This window comes from Melospiza georgiana, chromosome 3 (assembly GCF_028018845.1).
Source record: "Melospiza georgiana isolate bMelGeo1 chromosome 3, bMelGeo1.pri, whole genome shotgun sequence".
In the NCBI taxonomy this organism is placed as follows: Eukaryota; Metazoa; Chordata; class Aves; order Passeriformes; family Passerellidae; genus Melospiza; species Melospiza georgiana.
The window spans coordinates 12961689-12981064 of record NC_080432.1 but is presented as its reverse complement, the minus strand read 5'-3'; the positions used below and the strand labels follow the sequence as shown (position 1 = coordinate 12981064).

Genomic DNA, 19376 nt, shown 5'->3' with positions numbered 1-19376 from the left:
CCCTGGGACCCCTGATTGCTCTGCTGGGATTTCAGCACACAGGAGAGATGGAATTTGTCTGATTCTACTTGTAAGTCTTAGTTCATTCCTCAAATTCCTGGAATTGCTATTGAAGAAAGAAACAATTTTGAGTTTTGCTGGAGTGTGCAAGGGTGTTTGTTTGTTTGCTTGTTTGTTTTCCTAAAGTCACGTAATTACCTAAAGATATGTAAAACTATAATTACACTGAAGGGTGAGGAGGACAGATACCAAACTCTCTTAAATTTTATCTAATTTTATCTAATTTATCTGATTTCATTAGTTTAATGTTTATAAGCCAGCAGCTGCCATATCTTGTAATAACGGACTAAACCAAATGTATTCTGTACACAAAACTCATGCTTGACTTCACCTTGTAGGCAATGGGGCAGAAAGAACACTGTTATTTTAGACATAGTTTAGAAATAATTCTAACACTGTTAGAAATAATTTTTAATAATATATCTTGATCTTTAGAGTGCCTGTTATCTGCCAAACTCAGGCAGATGTTTTCCTTGCTGCCATTAGAGAAGCCTTGAGGATTCTACATGAGACCTGAATTGATTCCAAACCAGGGGTGGCTTTAAACATTTGCTTCAAGAATTTGAATTCTTTTGTTGTTCTTTTCATCTGGAGCAGCTGTAAAAGGTAATGATGTAATAATTTTTTCCTCAAAGGAAAAGAGAACATAACCTGCTTGGTGTTGTGATAACCATGGGCAGGAGGGGATGGTTTCTAGAGGAAGCAATATTGAAAATACAAGAAGTGCTTCAAAAAGCTCAATATCCCAAACTTCTGGCTTTTTATGTCAGAATATAAATATAATTATTTATATAGATACACTATTCTTGCACTGCAAAATTATTTCATGCTACAGTTCACATGCAAAATTAGCCCCTTCTTCCCATGTGGTATTTTAAATCCTTTTTTTCAGATACACCTTCCTCATTTTCTTTGCAAATTTTTGAACATGTTCCTACTCTTGTGCTGTGGCCACTAATTAAAATATTAAAGACAGAATATTCAATAATCTGTGAGAAACTTTCCTATTCCTCTCCCTCCTGCTAGGTGGCTTCTCTGAAAGCATAACTCATCAGCATTTCTCCTCTAATGAGCCTTAAAATGCTTCTATCACATCACCTTTGGATTTTGATTTTCCTGTTGAACTTATTGGGGTTTTTTCTTTAAATACAGTTTTGGGTTTTTTTCCAGTGCTCTCATCCTATTAGTTATTCTGGATTCTCCAAATTTAAATCATCCTTCTTGCAAAACGAAAAAAAAGAAAAATAAGAGGTCAAATCATGGCTTGGTTTTTAGGCCAGACTATTTTTCATCTCCTGACAGGTGTACATGGCTCTTCTTTGTTTAAAATAGTTTTTACTGCTGTACTTTGCTTTGTGAGGTTTAATTCACCCTGACCTGTGTGTCTCCATTTCTATTCTGTCATCTCTGATTTTTCTTTGCTTTTTAATTCCTTATTGGAATGTTTATCCCTTTATGTTTGTAATGCAATTTCTGAACAGCTTTTTTGACTTTAATCTCATTATCCCCCCTGCCTGAAAACTCTGCTGCTCCAAGTGATTTCCATAAGTGGTTCCTTTAGTACCTCAAGGTTTCTTCACCCATTCATGAGGACCTTACTTTTCCTACAAAGAGGTTGGTTTCTTTCAGATATTTTGCTAGCACTTTATATCCTAGAAATGCTTCCTGGAAATCTTGGGAAACCATCATCAATTGGATCTCCTTAGTCCACACAATTCTGTTTTTCTTTTCCAGAAATGCTAAAAAAACCTGAGGCATAACCTCCAAAATCTGTCCTAACCCTTCCTGGTTAAATCATGTTTATCATGTTCATTTATTCTGTTATTATGAAGGTTTATATTTAAAAAGTTTAAAAATTCAGTGACAAACTCAATCTAAATTTTACACAGGTTCCCAACCCCTTCTAAAACCTTAAAAAAGGGTTGGTTTTGTTACTTTCTCTACATTCACAGGAATTGTAGTGGTATTTTCAATCCCTAGTTTAGCAGTTCAATAATTACATATTTGTTCTTTTAGAACACTTAGCTGAGAGCTGTCAAATCTTAGAAACAGATTTGACTTTTTTCCTTTGAAATCACTTCAAATAATCTGAGAAAAATAACATAATTTAGACTCCTCTGCCTTCTTTCAGAACAGGATTTGATTTCCTAAAGGGACAAGTACCCAAATTTGTGATTGGTAATTGTACCACTCCTCAGAGTTACAGAATACTGACAACCACAAGCAAACTTCCTTGTGAAGCAAGGATTAATAATTTCACAGATATTTTATTCAAGTTTTAAAAATGTTTCAAATTCACATTAGTTATGTTCACACTTTAAAAATAAATAAAAGTAAGAATGCTTAAAAAACTTCCAAACACAGAGAAAGTGTGTAACAAAACAAGGGGGGAAAAAGGATGACATATTTTTTAGCAAGAAAGAACAGGGGAAGGGAGTACTGATACAAGAAAAAAATAAATCCTAAACATTTTTGGAGAGTTTTTTTGCATTAGCTGAAGTCCTGAGTAGCCAGTGTGTAAGAAGAGCTATTAAAGCACTCCCTTGCTCAGCTTCATACAACTGGAGCTCCCTGAGGTAAAAAGATTCCCCTTTTGCAGGGGCAAAATGGCAATTCCTGCTCCAAAACCTGCCCTGCCTTGGCTGGATTGGAGCCTCAGCAGTTACTCAGCACCCTGTAATTTATTATTAAATTATTGTGTAATTTATCATTAAACAGTGAGGCTGCAGCTCACTTTGGGAACACAGGTGCACCAATGTCACTGAAGAGTGCAACAAAGAGCAGTAATATAAAATAAATTATTTTCTTGGTGAAAAAGAGCAACTTGAGCTTTCTGACTGGAAAACAAACAGAATTCCTGCACTGGCAGGGCTCCTAAACTAAGAGGTACAAATTCACAGAATTTTGGATGTGTAGCAAAGCACCAAGTTTTCCTCTGGTGTGAGATACAATATTTAATAATATACCTTGATCTTTAGAGTGCCTGTTATGTGCCAAACTCAGGCAAATGTTTTCCTTGCTGCAATTGAGGATTCTACATGAGACCAGAATTCCAAACCAGGGGTGGCTTTAAACATTTGCTTCAAGAATTTGAATTCTTTTGTTATTCTCTTCATCTGGAGCAGCTGTAAAAGGTAATGATGTAATAATTTCTTCCTCAAAGGAAAAGAGAACATAACCTGCTTGGTGTTGTGATAACCATGGGCAAGAGGGGATGGTTTCCAGAGGAAGCAATATTGTAAATACACAAAGTGCTTCAAAAAGCACAGCCAGCAGTGAGAGAGGCTCCTGAGCCCCAGCCCTTTCTCAGTGCCCTTCCTCATCACTGGCCTTCTCCTCAGAGTCATCACTCTCATACTCCTCATCCTCATACTGGAAAGCACTCTCAGCTTCAGGGTCAGACTGAGCTTCCTCTTCATGGGAGCCATCAGACCTGGGGCTGGACTCATCCTCCTCTTCTTCCTCCTCCTCCTGGGAATGGCCACGGGATGGGCCTGCCTTGGCTTCCTCCTCCTCCTCTTCCTCCTCCTGGGAATGGCCACGGGATGGGCCTGCCTTGGCTTCCTCCTCCTCTTCCTCCTCCTGGGAATGGCCACGGGATGGGCCTGCCTTGGCTTCCTCCTCCTCTTCCTCCTCCTGGGAATGGTCCAGAGATGGACCTGCTTCTGCTTCTTCCTCCTCCTCCTGGGAATGACCAAGCGATGGATCTGCCTTTGCTTCCTCTTCCTCCTCCTCTTCCTCCTGGGAATGGCCAAGTGACAGGTCTGCCTTGCCTTCCTCCTCCTCCTCCTCCCCCTGGTCCCTGTGCTGGCTGGATCCAGGCCCAAGGCCAGCCCCATCCTCCAGGTCACTGCACTGCCCATCTGGGGTGGAGGTTTTGACACCTTTTCCCTTCTCCTCCTCCTCCTCCCAGGACTGCTCAGAATGGGGACTGTCAGCAGCTGCTTCCTCCAAGAATTGAATTTTTCTCACTTTAACCTTGGTGATTCTGAAAAGACAATTTGCATGGGGGGTTTATTCTCTGGGAAGATGCTTTCCACCTTTATGGAACCCAGGCCAAAGCCTGGTAGCCCTGGCTGGGGTGGAGCTGGGGAAGGAAAAGAGAAGGCAGCACACAAGAGTCTCTTTTTATGCTGGAAAATAATTAAATAGTACTACTTTTATATTCCTTTTTTTTTTTAATTTCTGCTTCCTTTTAAATCATAACACCCAATAGATACTAAAAACTATTTTTAATAAGTTTCACTTAAAAAAAATCTAAAATTTAAAGGTAGTGACTTACAGCAACCTGCCAGAATTTTGGATGAAAGGAACAAACAAGGAATGTTTTTCTTCTTTTTTCCTTTGAAGTGCATTACATAACATAACCAGTTTGGTTAAGCAGCTCTCCTCTGTTTTATGAAATACTATTTAAATCAGGAAAAACAATCAAAAATACACACTAATGCTAACATACCACATAGCCAAATAGTTCCCTGGAAAATACTGAAAATAATTTAAAAAACCCTTAAATCTACACATGTAAAATTTTCTAATTATTAGATACATAGTGGGTAAAAAGAAAAAGCTTTCAGTCATCTGTACCTTGCTCTGTCAGCAGTGGAGGTGAAATCCCCAGCAGTGGAGAAATGCAGAGATTTGGCTGCTCCTCCTTTCTTTGAAACAAACTCTGGGCAGATCCCCAGTGCTCTCAGCCTGTTTGAATAATACTTTTCTGCAGCTATTCTGGCATTTTTCTGTAGAAAAACCATAATGGTTAAATGTTATCTAATGCATTAAATGATACTTTTATTTATATCAATCCTCTGATTCATTAATTGCTGCTGACAAGTGGAAATGATTGTTCACTGCAGGTAAGAATGGCAAAACAATACATGAAAATTTTATCCCAGATTTTACTTTTCTGTAGCAGCAATGCTTGGTTGTGGTCAGGGTTACTCATGTTGGAACTGAACCAGACACATTTACAACAATTCTCTGTTCCCTGTGCAAGCACATCCCAAAAATTACTGATATTTACATGGAGATGGGGCAACAGAGATTGAAATGGAGAAACTCTGCCCTGAAAAGTGCTTTTGAAGTATCTTCTAAAATTGTCAGAGCACAAATGTCTTATTCAGTATCAGTCAAAAATTAATAGTTCAGAAACAAGGCAACCTGAGTGACTCTTTCAAAAAGCAATGGCATTTGTTTCACTCTTTCTTCCATTTCTTGCAGTTCTTGCAAGTATTCCTGCCTTCTTTGCCTCTCATTGTTCCTAAGGGGAGCAGAGCACAAGAGAAATCATTATTAATTTATAGTACAAGGAGTCATTTTCTACAGCAGTTAAATTGCTCATAACAAATTAAATGTTGTCATACTTCAAGATACATTAGAGGTACTGAACAACTCATCTCTGAAGGAGTCACTTTGGCTAGGCAGAGGCAGGTCCTGGCTACTGGACTTAAATAGAGGCTGAGGTTGGATTCTAGGTATAAAAATTTGGATAGTTAGGGTTTTTTACATGCTGATTTCATACAGATCTTCCAGTTGTTGTAAGCAAAGTTAAACAGAATACACCACAGGAAATTAAGAGCATTAAATTAAGATCAATACTTTTCAAGTCTGAAGGTGAGAATCTTGCTACTTCAGCAGCTGATCACCCGAGAGGGGTGGCCATGTCCTGGATCATGGAACACCTTTTACCTGAGTTGGTTTGTCCAGGGCCAGTGAGTAGAGCAGGAAAATGAAACTGTTGATTCCTAACTGAAATGATCTCTGGGATCACAGGGAGCATTGTATAATCCAGGAGGAATGGGCTGTAACCCTTCCTCATTCTGGGACAGGCCGCTCTGTGATGTGCCTCTGAGCTGGGCACAGGGGGCCCTTTACACCTCTGCTCGCTCCAGCCTCCCCCCCTGACCATCTCTGAACTCCTCACCATGCTGGAAGTGAACTTCCATTCCTTGCTCTGAATGTCTGTCTGTCCGTCTGCCTCTGACAGACAGTGTGACACGTTCCAGCTGGGCTGCAATGAGCACTATCAGCTTCAGCAGCTGCACCAGGGAGTGACCTTGCTTTGCAACAGCAGCATTTTACACCCAGCATTTTACTCTCCTGCCCCTGATTAAACTGAACAGTGCAGTGTGAAATTTGCTGTTGAACAAACCCAAACCACATCTACAATCACTGTGCCTCTTCATTCCCTGTCCCAGAGTCAGCAGATCATGAGGACACTCAGATTATAAAGCTCCTGTTATTAACAGTGTGCCAGCTTACTGGAAATTGGGATTTGTGCTTGAATCCTGCCCAGGCGTGAAGCAAGAGGGGCAGAGCAGTCAGTGCCTCAGCATCCCCACATAACAGCACCTTAAATTGACAATACTGCAGCAGCACCACCGTGCCAGGCCAGATCACAAACCCCACTAAAGACTTGTTCAGACAGGATTTATTTTTCTTAGGATTAGAAAAGCAGAAAGGGTTAAATTAGCCCCAAACACGAGGGCAAGCAGCAGTCATGGGGTTAGGGCTGTGTCAGAGCTGGAGCCATCTGGAGTGGCAGCTTACAGCACTCCAGGAAGGCCCTCGTGTTCTTCTCTGCGTGACACACAAAGAGTCTGTGCACTGCATCTCTACTCCAGGGAACCTGGGATCCCAGTCCTGAGCACCAGCAGCTTCCTCACTCACTGCTGTTACACTGGGAAGTTAAAATATTCCTGCTTTTATTTCCCTCTTCAGTGGGGACCTGCTGGGACAAAGAGGTGAATTGTGAAATGTTTGCTGCTGCACAAAGTTGTACCAACACCAGTGCAGTATCCAGCTCTGCAAGGATATTCTGTATCCACACTGTCCCCTTTCCCTTTGATTTTTACAACCTTTTCCTCTTTAGTTGATACATCAATGGAGAAAACACAGGACTCTCCTGTTACTGAGTCTATAATAATCTAATATGGAAAATATATATATTTCTATATGCTATATATTTCTATACTCTGAGTTCAGTATAGGTTGGCATCAGTTTCTCAGCTGAAATGCTAAATTTGAACACTTTTTAATCAGCTGCTTGCACCATGTTTAATTTACCACATGTAAGTATCTAAACTTAGACTATGCTATTTTTTTACACACTGTATGTTTAACATACACTGCAATCCCAAACCTCTCCTTCTCATTGTTGAATGAGGTGTTTGGGATTCAGGGGAATGCAACAAAATACCTGAATGTTTTTAATCTGGGTTTAGACATCTGAGCTAGGCTCTGATGTGGGTCATTGGCCTCAGCCCGAGCCATCACAATTTTCTGGAATTTTTTCGTTCTTTGTTTCTGCTTGTTTCTGTTCCTTTTTTGTTGTTCTTCCAGCTTTCTCTTTTCCTCAAGGGAATTCCTGGTGGGGAAAATAAACTAAGGCTGAATTCAGTTTAAACCTAGAGCAAGACTTCAAAGGAAGCTTTGGCAAATATGATTCCAAAGAGAACAACAGGGTGAAAACAGGGTTGCTATGAGAGGACACAATGTATGTGCCATTTCAAGGCATTCAGGACATCCTGGGAAATCAGAGTGATTTGTCTTCTTCTTAGGGACATGCTGACAAAAATGCACTAGTGTTCCTTTAACAATAATAAACACTAGTGAAATCCTATATTAAAATCTTTTAAAATTTATAAGCCCTTATGTTACAAATTAAATCCTATATTCACTGTATGCAAGAATTAACTACATATGTAGAAACACCAAAAATAACACCAAATAAAATATCAAATATATACTAATAATAATAAAAAAAAGAATTTCAAACATATATGAAGTAGAGCATCTCCAAGCAGTCACCTCAGGGCTTGCAGCCGTCGTCTGGTGGATTCTGTGGTTCTGGGAGGTTTGGATTTTCCCTCTCCCAGATGAGGCTTTGCCCCTGACTGAGGCTTCCTTCTTGGAGAGGCAAATGGCCACCGAGTTTCCTTCAATTTCTCCTCATCCTCTTGCATGTCCTTCAAGATCTTGTCCTTTTTTGAAGGGATGTAAGAAGTACAAAGGTCAAAAGGCTCACAGACCGTGAGGGGTTTCACTTTTTTTTGTTGCAGGAGGCGTTTCTGGAATTTCTCATGTAGGAGTTCAAAATCGGGAACGCTCGATTTGATCCTGACCTTGTGCTCCATTTGCTTTGGCTCAGTGCTCCTGTGTTTCTTCTTTTTGTTGGTCCCTTTTAAGGCCAGTCTGCTGTTGGGTACGGATGAATTTCGCAGCAGCTCCTCAGCTCTCATCCTGATCCTGATTTCCCTGCAGAGCTCCTCCTCCTTCACCTTGTCATGGAAATCTGCACTATAAACACACTTGGGGACTGGTTTCGCTCTGAACACTTTGATTTTATTTTCAGGTGGGGAAAGGTCTTTTAACTGCATTTTCCTGGCTTCACGCCTTTGCCTCTCTCGCTCAATGAACTTGAAGGGTTTTTGTGTGGCCAGGAGCTGGAGCCTGCTCCTCTCCCTCACTGACCTCCTGCGCTCCTCGCTGCGCCGCACGATGTCCTGGTACAGCGGCAGGAACACGGCGGCGGGCACGGGGTTGGCTCGGAACTTCTTCTGACACTCTGCCTCCTCCTCCAGCTGCTTCTTCAGCAGGTGGTTTTCCATCTCAATCTGTGACTTGGATTTGACGTTCTGCTCTTTCTTCTGAGCTTCTCTGATGGTCATCTGGAAGGGCTTGGGCACGGTGACTCTGGGGGACCACGCTTTCTCTTTCTCTTTCTTGTGCACTTTCCTGCAGGCTGGTGAGCTGGGCAGGCTGTGCTTGGCACGGGAGATGTAGTCTTCCAGGCAGAACCCATCCCACATTTTTTCAATCTGCTGTTTAGCAAATGAGGATGATCCAGCTTTGCTGCCATTCTCCTCAAACACTAATTCTTCATCAGATGCATCCGATGCGCTTAGGCCCGAGGGATCGCTCAGTTCTGAGTCTGAAAAGGATTTTTGCAGGTTAAGAGGCTGATAGGAACTCTTGTCCCAAGTTGGCCTTGAAAATAAAGGGGGGAAAGAAAACAACCTTGGTTTGAGCCAGTCCAACATTGATGCAAAGCTGGTGACTTCCACTCTAAGCAATCATCACTAGAACCAAAAATGAGTGCCTAAGGGAGAGGGAAGGGAAAGGAGCAGCACTCAGAGCAGATCCTGGTTCTAGTGCTGGTCACCAAGTCAGCACTTCCTGACACCTGGGAAAGGCCCTGTGCTTTCCTAAATGTGCTGCCCTATCCCTGCTGCACAGCCACCTCTAAACCTCACAGACCACTAGCAACATGACAGCGTTTCTGTCACAAAAACTGACTTTTCTCTGATTATCTGGTTATGAGAGGTGGGGAATGGAACACTTTCCAGCCCAGAAACACACCCTGCTGTTTTACAGCTGCCTGCAAAGCATTTGGGAATCTTCAGCTAAAAGTGCCCCCAAACTTACCTACAGCACTTTGGAGAGGTGTCATTTCTCTTATCCAGGGCTTGTATTCCTTTTAAATACAGCTTGTTCTGATACATACTTTCCAGTTTTGCCATGGTCTCCATGTGGGCATTCTTTAACTCTTCCAGCTTTAAGTAATACTCTTGATTTGAATTGTACATTTTGGAAAAGTCTATCCATTTGTCACAGTCTCTCTTTGGAGGGGAGGCCTGCTCTCTGTTGGTATTTGAATCCAAGTCAAAGCCATCCTAGAAGAGATGTTTTTAAATTTTTTCTGCTGGAAGGAAGGGGAACAAGGTTCTTAATATTGCTTTCTCCTAATTAAGTCTAAGGAATGGTAAAGTAACACAAATAGAGATACCTGTATACAAATGTTAATGTAGAAGTACATAGAATAATCTTATTGCATATTAATTTATATCCTAAGGGTCCTATTTAAAGTCCGTAAAAATTCCCAAGTCTGCCCTGTAATCAATATGTTTATAAGAGGAAATATGACCAAAAGGACTTACCAAAAGAAAAAAATTAACTATTTTGTAAAGTGTAGTTCTTCCTTGATTGCTATGCAGCTCTAAAAATGCCTTTATTTACAAGCAAACAGAACCTTCTCTGCCTCCTAGTTCCATAACCACTCTAAAAATAAGTCAGTAGAGGTGTGATGCATAAATATTTATGCCATTTCTATAACTTGCTGTGAAATGACAGGAATTCTGCACAGCTTATATTTCCAGTACTATTTGTCAGCTTGCAGCTGTGTGCAGTTAACATCCTTTAAGCATTTTTAAAGCTTACACAAGTCAGAGAAGTTATTGAAACCAGGTTAGCAGGAAGCATCACAAAAGCTTCATTTTGTTCTAAGCAAAAAAATAAAGTCATCAGCCAGTTTCTTTATAAATATAATTAGAGTATTACTTTTCAACTCAGGGGTATTTTAATAAGCTCTGACATTCCAACAAAAAAAGAAAAAAAAAGAAAAATATTTTTTATGTTTTGTCACGTTATCACTGCAAAAATCCTGAAGTGTTGGGATCCAGCACCCCGCACCTGCCGAACCGGCGTGTTCAAACCCCGCTTGTCTCCTCGCCCCGCGGAGCGGCCCCAGCCCTTCCCAGGGAGCGCAGGGCAGGGCAGGCAGTGCCTCCATCTGCTCCGCAAGCGCATTAAGGGATCGGCGCTGCTGTGCCCGGGCCATCTGCCAGGTGTCCCCCGCCCGCGTCTGTGTGTCTGTGTCCGTGTGTCCCCCGTGCCCGGGGAGGCAGCGCCGAGCCCCGTGTGCGGAGCGGGATCGGGGAGCCCGCGGTACCTGCGCGGCGGCGGGCGGCGGTCCCCGCTCGTAGAGCGCGGCGGGGGCCCGTGTGCGCGGGTCGAGCGGCGTGCGCAGGCAGGCGGCGGCCAGGCGGGCGGCCCGGTGCGCGTCCTCCATGCCAGGCCAGGCGGCGGCTCCGAGCGCTCCGCCCCGCCCCGCGGGGGCGGCCCCGGGAACGCCCGCAGCGAGCGCCGCCGCTGCCCGTGCGGAGCTTTAGCTGGTTTCTCGCAGGATTTTAGTGGGAACCTCTAATTGTCGCTGGCGAGCCCGCGGGTTTTGCGCCCTGAAGTTACTAAGCTTTTTCCGGTTTCATATTTGTACTTCAGGTAAGCAATATGAGGGTAAGGCTAAACCAGGAAAAGCAGGAGCATTCTGTCCTAGGAATATTCTATCTGCAACCAGGATATGCAGGAATACTCTGTCCTAGAAATATTCTATCCTAAACCAGGATAAACAGGAATATTCTGTCCTAGGAATATTCTATCCTAAACCAGAACATTCTGTCCTGGGAATATTCCATCCTAAACCAGGAGGAGCAGGAGCATTCTGTCCTAGGAATGTTCTGTCCTAAACCAGTATATGCAGGAGCATTCTGGCTAGGAACGTTCTATCCTAAACCAGGAGGAGCAGAAGCATTCTGTCCTAGGAGTATTTTATCCTAAACCAGGATAAACACGAGTATTCTGCCCTAGGAATATTCTATCCTAAACCAGGAACATTCTGCCCTAAGAATGTCCTATCCTCTATCAGGACAAGCAGGAACATTCTTCCTCTACAAAGAGGAATGAATGCTGGATGGACCTGTTTAATGTAGTGAAATTACAAATACTTTTTGTGGTAAAATCACACACAATTGTTGCTGGAATTCTTGTCAAGAATCGTAATGGGGGATAAAAGCTTTAATCATAGTACCTGAACTAAGATGTTACCTGTGGGGTAAGGCACTATTTGCAATTTTAAACAGGCAATGAATAATTAATGCAGAGCATTAATGCCTAAATTGATTGTCTAATTTATTAATTAGTAGTTGAGTTATTCTGTTTGTTCTACTTGGTAAGTCATAACAGCAGGTCAACACCATGCTCCAACCAATCATTAGTGGAAATGAGAGAAGAAATGGAAGAAACACTCTCCTTTAAACATTAAAAGGAATCAGGTTGTTTCAATATAGCAATAATGACGATGAAAGGGTTAATTTAGAATGTAAGGCTAAGAATTAGAAGTTGGAAATCTGATTTGCATTACTATATAGCAGGGTACTTTTGACTTCTCAGCAGCTTTGGGAAAGGCAGTTATTCTGGGGGCAGGGGGAGGCACGGCTGTGAAGAACACCCTGCAGGGCTCTGGATCATGGGACGGCAGCAGGAATCGCTGCAGAGCTCAGGAGAGCCAGGAATGGGAGGGGCTCCCACTGCACAGATCCTCCCAGAGGCACCACTGAGGGCAGCACCACCACTCCCTCAGGGAAGGCATTGGGAGAGGCAGCTCTAAGCCAGCTCAGTGTTACTGGAGAGCACTTCAAGGGTGTTTTTAGAATATATCACAAGAGGTGATCGGTCACCTTAAATGTTTTAGTCTAAACAGGAGCGGAGAAAAGCAAATGTAACCAAACCCAACAAAATTATACAGCAAAGAGTCAGGTAGACTACTGCATGTTTATTGATAAAACAGCATTTTCTTTCTGAAAACCAACTGTTACTTAAGTTAAACCTGATCAAAGTACGTCAGTCTTGGTGGAGTTTAAGACAATTCCCACAGGCGCTTTTGGTGAGGAGTCCAAATTCCAGCTACACGGCAGGAGCTCGAGGCCTTGGTCCCCACCTGTGCTCAGCTTATCCTCGTGTGTTCACCTGCAGGGAGGACACACAGTCAGGCAGAAGCACGGGATACATCACAATTCCTCCTTTGATAAAGATCCTGGCCTTTTAGTGACTCTAATGCCTTGCTTTATGATGCAGTATTTATAATTCATTAGCTGCACTTATTAAAAGGCTGAATGGTCTTAAGCAGCAGCACACAAACTGAGAATACTCTGCACAGTAACTACATTTTGAAGCACAGCAGGTGAATGACAAAGTGCTGGTGCTTGTGAAGGAAGGATAACCCAGACCAGGATGCCAACACCACTCACCACATCATCAATCTTGAGAATGCTGCGCACGGTCTCTGTGGCAAGGGTCAGGGCACTCAGGGAGACCAGCAGGGGCTGCACCACCAGCTCCTCCAGGATGTTGGAAATGCCACCCTAGAGGAACAAGGAGCCTTCACTTTGTGCAAGACACACTACAGGCACATTTAGCACCAGAATTCTGAGAGCAATCAACTCCTGGACTATCACAGGGCTTTCACTTGCAACAGGGGCATTACAGCACACATCTTCCCAGGTACTTGATATACCCAGTGAAAATTAGCCAATGAAAAAGGTCAACAGTGCCAGCTGAGAAAAAGCTCTGGTGCTACTCCCAACTTATGACCACCCTCCACTGCATTTCCTACTGATGGATCATTCTAAATGGATCTTTGGTTGTAGCTGAAACGCTTTTGTGGAGATGTGAGATGTTTCTTGTTGTGTGCATAAAGCATTTAATATGTGCTATTATCAATGCTCAGGGTGAGCTCCTGAGAGAACAAGCTGTCATTTCTCTCTAATTTTACCACCTTGCCCTCTCCCTAGTCCAACCCTTAGGAGGTTAAGCATGTCCCCTGTAACACCCAGGTACTCCAACCCCTCATTACCTTCCTGACGTTAATGCCAGCAGTTTTCTCTCCCTGGGCATGTCTGTTTCGCAGCTCTGTTACCGTGGAGATGGGGTTGAGCCCCGCGTTCTCAGCCAGGGTGGAGGGAATGACCTCAAGGGCGTCCCCGTAGGCACGGACGCAGTAGGAGTCCATCCCCTTCAGCGTCCGCGCGTACTCGTTCAGCCGCAGCGCCAGCTCGATCTCCGGGGCTCCCCCGCCAGCAATCAGAGCCCTGGGGCACAGGATGCCCATTAACCTCACCTCACACACAGCCAGGCTCCAGGAGTTACAATAACCCAGGGGAGATGTTACCTTTTCTTCACCAAGCACCTTATGACGCACAGGGCATCGTGAATGGAGCGCTCGGCTTCCTCCAGCACCAATTTGTTGGAGCCGCGGACCACGATGCTCACGGTTTTCCCAGGGTTTGTGCAGCCTGTGATCTGAAACATAAACCCAAATACTGACACTGGGGAACAAATAAAAGCTTGGGACAAAAAGACATTGCCGTTGGCACTTTCAAATCCTGTAACAGCACTGATGTCAGGCCAAGCAAAACCACTGCACCACCGAAGCTGGTCGCTACCCAGAGCTTAGAAACAGGTACTTAAATGTAATAAATTCCACAGTAAAAACATCAAAGCCACCAGTTATTAAAGTAACAGACAGATGTTAAGTAGGATTGACATTTTGTCCCTCACTCACCTTTATTAGTTTCCCAGAACCGTTCAAGTTGACCTCCTCTGCCAGCTCAGCAGAACCCAGCATGTCAGGGGTGAACTGGTCAATGTGAGCCACAGGCTTAGTTCCAATTGTCTGAAAAAATAATGGGAAAAAAATTAATCCAGAGGCTGACTGCAGAGTCAGCAAGTACACTGCATGTTGTTCTTCTGCATAGGACAGTAAAATGCAGAAGGGACTGTAGCTTTTTGTCCTGAATCCTTCTACAGAAGTGTGACTGCTCAGCAGAGCATGAAATGTTTTTTAGGGCAATGTCTGCTCTTGCATTATAGTCAAAACATGAAACTTGTGAACATGTCATAATAAATTGGCCCTGGCTGGGCAGTTAGTATTGGGGTAGATTTTAAACATTGCTGCTCATTTATATGAGCCACCTTACCTTACATATAAACTCAATGTCCTCTCTTTCAATGTCTTTAACCACCATGATCTTAACTTTGTTCAGAAAATGGAGGGCCAGGTCACTGAGAGCATCCCTGAAAACGAGAGGGAAGGAGTCAGGTCTCAGTGCTCAAACTCTTCAGAGTACAAAGTGAGGATGCCATCAAACTCAAAATACAGACAGTGCTGCTGCTTTCTACAGGCACAGCCACTGCTACTCTGCCAAGTGTGCCTGTGTTTGGCCTCAGTTTTCCACACAATTCCAGCTGTGCCTGGGCATAAACGTACCTCAGGATGGACTTCTGAATGAGCAGCACATTGCAGCCAGCCTTCTTGATCTGCTTCACCAGGTTCAGGATGTAGGCTCTCTCCTCACGCAGCACTCTGTCCATTTGAGCATAATCAGAAACAACAATCTGGTTGTCCATCTGTTTCAAATTAAAAAGAGAAAAGCAAGTGTCAAAATGTGTGTGAAATGCTGTAATTCTAAACAAATAAGCATAACAGCAAAATGCTATTAGAGACACTTCAGGTAACACTGAATTGAAGTTTAAGCAATTTTAAACGTAATTTAAACATGATTTATAATTCAAACAATTTTTTTATACCAACTGTAATGTCTTTTAGGACCCAGCAGCCCATCAGTCTAGCTGTGGCATAGACTTGACACCACAGCATCTTAAAAAAAACCATTTGTTATTCTCTTTGCTTGTGCCAAGTCCTAGAGGATGAGGATTTGCTCTAGCCACAGTCTGACTTACATCTGTCTTTGGAGCAGACAAGCAGAACTGAATGAGGCCAATTTTGGCTTTTTCCACTCTGGTTACTCCGGTGTTTGCCACCTTCTGAGTCAGGACGAGTCCCTCAACCAGTTCACAATCGTCAATGGTGCCCCTGGAAACAAACAGAACCCATCACTGCAGCACTCTGGGAAACTGAGGTCACAGAGACAAAATCTGTTTAAGTACAAATTGTTTCTTACCCCAGCTTCTTAACAATTTTAATATCTCTGAGGTCCACACTATTGGCTGTAGATGGGTCAATCACCTTCATCACTGCATCCACACTCATTGGAGAAAGTAAACTGGAATACTGACACACAACCTAAGGGATTCAATGGTACAGAAACCATGGTGAGAGGCTTCACACTGATGAACAGCACTTTCACAACAATATTGTTGTTGTGTTTCAGTATTTGATGCCAGTTTTGCAGCAAAGATGTCTCAACAAGGAATCTCCTTCATGGCTGCTCCATGGCAGGGACAGATGAGTGATTCCAAGGGAACCCACCCCAGGGATGTGCAGAACATGGAACTGCTCTTTCTTAGGGCCTGGCTGGGCTGGAGCTGCCAGTGCAGGGCAGCTGTACCTTGGAGTTGAGGGAGGTGGTGGCACTGTTCAGCAGGGTCTCCCTGTCACTGAGCTCCACGGGCTGGGCCATGTTGGTCAGCACCTCAATCCCTTTGTCCAGAGCCTTCTGGAATGACTCCGAGATGATGGTGGGGTGAATTCCTGCGCAGAGAATAACACAGGCCTGTTAGACACTCCACCCTTCCAAACACAGGTCTTTTTGGTTTTTCTTCCCCATCTCTTTCCATTCTAAAACTCAAGGTGCTCAGGTCAGAATGAACTGAAGCATTTCAGCACAATGTTCTTCAGCAATGTATGACCTCCCCTATTATTTGCTGCCATTAAACCTGGGGGGAAAAGCTGTAACATTCTAAGGGATTTGTCCTTACAGACAAGTCCCCTGCAATCCCTGACATCCCAGAAACACTTCCTCCAAGTTCTCTTGCCATTCCCAAAGCTGCTGCTGTTCAGCTGATGCCTGAGAGGAGGCTGACACTGATTAAACTGCAGATTTTCAAAAACTGCTTTTCCAGCCCTGTATGGAACTCCCCAATTTCTCTGGATGTGGGATCCACCCTTCACCCTTCCAACTGATTACAGCTACCCTAAGCTCCATCCCACATGTGCAAAAGGACAAAGTGACTGCAGTACCCACAGTCCCTGCATGCTACATGAATTTATTTACCTTTCTGAAGGAGTCTGGAACAGGCATCCAAGAGAGCTCCAGCAATGACCACAACAGAGGTGGTGCCATCACCAGCTTCAATGTCTTGTGCTTTTGACAGCTCTACTAACTAAAGGAAAAATTATAGCAAAAAAAAAAAAAAAAAAAAAAAAAAGAGAGTTGTTTACCCATACCCAGACACTTCTCTGGCCAAAATACAGCTGGGGACAGTGAATCACTTCCAGAAGCAGAGCTTTTTTTCCCAAATTTAAAACTGAACACACCTATCTAACAGGTTTGCTTTTTCCTTCCCTGGAGGAGGGTCACAGGAACCTTAGCTCCAACCACAACCAAATCCATGAACACTGAACATCTCAGAGGACCAGCTACTGTATCCTTAGACCACCTGGTCATACTTTCACTCATTCCCTTCTGTCCTAATGGTTTGGGATATGAGTTTTTCCTTCTCAAATGATACATGAATGTTTGAGCCACATTTTCTTAACATTCTTTTTTAAATTTTCATTTTTCTTATGTTTGAAAACATACAGAAGGACTGTGCATAAGGCACGTGGGTAATAAATAAAGGTTTGTGACTCTTAAGCACAAGCCACAATCAAAACAAATGTTCCTGGAGCACAAGGCACAAAATCTCCTGCTCTGTCACCATCCTGGGTAATGCTCCTCAAATCCACACAAGATGGAAAAGAATCCACTCACCATTTTGGCTGCAGGGTGCAGAACCTGCATCTGTTTCAGGATGGTGGCACCATCGTTGGTGATTGTCACATCTCCCTTAGCATCCTGAATCTGGGAATAAAGGGCAGGAACACAGCTCTGATCAGCAGCTGCAAGACTGTCATTTGAGCCTCAAAATAATTTTAAACATTGTTTTCAAAACCAAGATGTCCATTCAGTTCCCACTTTCCCTTAAAATACCTGGAACGTGGGAAAGAACTGAGGCAAAAGGAGGCATCATCTAAAAGCCATGTTGAATTTACAGTATCTCCAGTAAGCTAAATGTTTTGATAATTTAAAACAAAAAGTTTACCATTTTATCCATTCCCTTTGGTCCAAGGCTCGTTCTAATAGCATCGGCAACGGCTGGGAAGAGAAGAAAACGTTTCCAAGCTGATTTCAAGCACTTACAAACGCTCCATCATTCAAACATCTTTTCTAAACAGAAAATCCCTGTCCCTTGAAAGCCCCCAGGCAGAGTAAAGGATCCCAAGGAGCGGAACGATGGAAAAGGCTGCAGTCGCAGGCCTGATTTCCACAGTTCTTTGTTTTTAAACCATTTTTATCGGGCCCCTTGTCTGCAGCCATTTTAGCTCTGGGCACTCACAAAGGAGCAGAACGGGGCTCGAGTCAGCGCCCAGGGCCGCATCCCGGCCCTCACACCCAGGCAACGCCCGCTCGCAGCCCGGGCACGGCCCGGCCGGTGCCAGCCCCGGGGCTCCATCGCCCCCCGCCCCAATCGCGAACCACGCGGGGCCGGGCCCGGTTTCCCCCGCGGCCGCCGCACCTTTGCCGGCGGCGATGTTGCTGAAGCGGATCTGGGCGGGCTTGTCGCGGTCCTGGTAGGCACCCTTGGCCTTGCCGCCGGCCCCGGCGGGGGCTCTGCCGGCCGCGCTCTCGGGCATGGCCGGGCCGGAGCGGAGCGGGAGCGGGACGGGAACGGGCCGGGATGCTTCCAGAACGGGGCCTTCCGCCGCGCGTCACGCCGGGCTGCCCGCCGCGCGCCTGCGCGCTGCTCCACCGCCCAGCGAAACGCCCCCTTCCACCCGCCTGCCGGCGAACGGCGCGGACGCCTATAAGAGGAGACGCGCGCCGGCTCAGGGGCTTAGGGGAGGTTTTCCCGCCTGGCTGGGCCGGGCCGGGCTCGTCTCGCGCTGTGCTCGTGACCGCGGGGGGGCGCCAGGGCGCGGCCGGGGGGGCCCCTCAGGGAGCCGGAGCTGAGGGAGGGGGGGAACGGGACGGGGCTCACAGCCCAGGGAATGCCGCCCTCAACCTTGAGGGAGCCGGGACCTGAGGGAAGGATGGGGGTCACAGCCCGGGGAATGCCGCCCTCAGGGAGCCGGAGCTGAGGGAGGGATGGGTCTCACAGCACAGGGAATGCCACCCTCAGCCCTGAGGGAGGAATGGAGCGGAATGGGGCTCACAGCCCGGGGAATGTCGCTGTCATCCCTCAGGGAGCCGGGAACTGAGGGAGGGATGGGGTCGCATAGGGCCCTCAGGGAGCCGGAGTTCAGGGAGAAATGCCGCTCTCATCCCTCAGGGAGCCGGGAACTGAGGGAGGCATGGAGCGGCATGGGGCTCATAGCCCAGAGAATCTCACAGCCCGAGGAATGCCGCCACCCTCCCTCAGCGAGCTGAAGGATGGAGGGTGCGGGGTGGGGCTCACAACCCGGGAGTTCCCGCCCTCAGTCCTGAGGGAGCCGGGAGCTGAGGGAAGGGTAGTGTGGGATGGGCCTCACAGCCCAGGGAATGCCGCCCTCAGCCCTTAGGGAGCCGGAGTTGAGGGAGGGATGGAGCAGGATGAGGGTCACAGCCCGGGGAATGCCGCTCTCATCCCTCAGGGAGCCGGGAACGGAGGGAGGGATAGTGCGGGATGGGGCTCACAGCCCGGGGGTTCCCGCCCTCAGCCCTGAGAGAGCCGGGAACTGACGGAGGGATGGAGCGGGATGGGGTTCATAACGCCGGGAATGCCGC

General features: G+C 45.4%; 2 protein-coding genes across 3 annotated transcripts; both read right to left on the bottom strand.

The window, feature by feature from the left end:
* Positions 1–2311: 2311 nt before the first annotated feature.
* FAM161A (FAM161 centrosomal protein A) lies at positions 2312–9719 on the bottom strand. Of its 2 annotated transcripts, XM_058020538.1 has the most exons (6): positions 9484–9719; positions 7867–9045; positions 7256–7423; positions 5218–5317; positions 4645–4796; positions 2312–4048 (listed from the first exon to the last, which is right to left on the bottom strand). In XM_058020538.1, the coding sequence occupies exons 1-6, from the start codon at positions 9642–9644 to the stop codon at positions 3367–3369; spliced, it is 2442 nt and encodes an 813-aa protein (XP_057876521.1). In that variant the 5' UTR covers positions 9645–9719; the 3' UTR covers positions 2312–3366. The 2 variants fall into 2 exon arrangements, with proteins under 2 accessions (XP_057876521.1, XP_057876520.1); XM_058020537.1 differs by lacking the exon at positions 7256–7423 and having other exon boundaries at positions 7867–8989; positions 9484–9597.
* A 2714-nt stretch (positions 9720–12433) lies between these two features.
* CCT4 (chaperonin containing TCP1 subunit 4) lies at positions 12434–18394 on the bottom strand. The gene is made up of 14 exons (XM_058020154.1): positions 18190–18394; positions 17716–17768; positions 17385–17474; positions 16686–16794; positions 16020–16162; positions 15633–15754; positions 15412–15544; positions 14939–15078; positions 14649–14745; positions 14234–14344; positions 13841–13971; positions 13526–13760; positions 12921–13034; positions 12434–12639 (listed from the first exon to the last, which is right to left on the bottom strand). The coding sequence occupies exons 1-14, from the start codon at positions 18305–18307 to the stop codon at positions 12622–12624; spliced, it is 1614 nt and encodes a 537-aa protein (XP_057876137.1). The 5' UTR covers positions 18308–18394; the 3' UTR covers positions 12434–12621.
* Between the last annotated feature and the right edge of the window lie 982 nt (positions 18395–19376).

Excerpts from the sequence above, each read along its gene's own strand:
- FAM161A (XM_058020538.1), bottom strand. The coding sequence starts at position 9,644 with ATGTACAATTCAAATCAAGAGTATTACTTAAAGCTGGAAGAGTTAAAG. Across the intron at positions 4,797-5,217 it reads TTTTTGAAAGAGTCACTCAG|AAAAATGCCAGAATAGCTGC; the intron begins GTTGCCTTGTTT and ends GTTTTTCTACAG. Across the intron at positions 4,049-4,644 it reads TCCACTGCTGACAGAGCAAG|AATCACCAAGGTTAAAGTGA; the intron begins GTACAGATGACT and ends TTGTCTTTTCAG.
- CCT4 (XM_058020154.1), bottom strand. The coding sequence starts at position 18,307 with ATGCCCGAGAGCGCGGCCGGCAGAGCCCCCGCCGGGGCCGGCGGCAAG. Across the intron at positions 14,746-14,938 it reads ATTCAGAAGTCCATCCTGAG|GGATGCTCTCAGTGACCTGG; the intron begins GTACGTTTATGC and ends TCTCGTTTTCAG. Across the intron at positions 13,761-13,840 it reads AGGTGCTTGGTGAAGAAAAG|GGCTCTGATTGCTGGCGGGG; the intron begins GTAACATCTCCC and ends CCTGTGCCCCAG.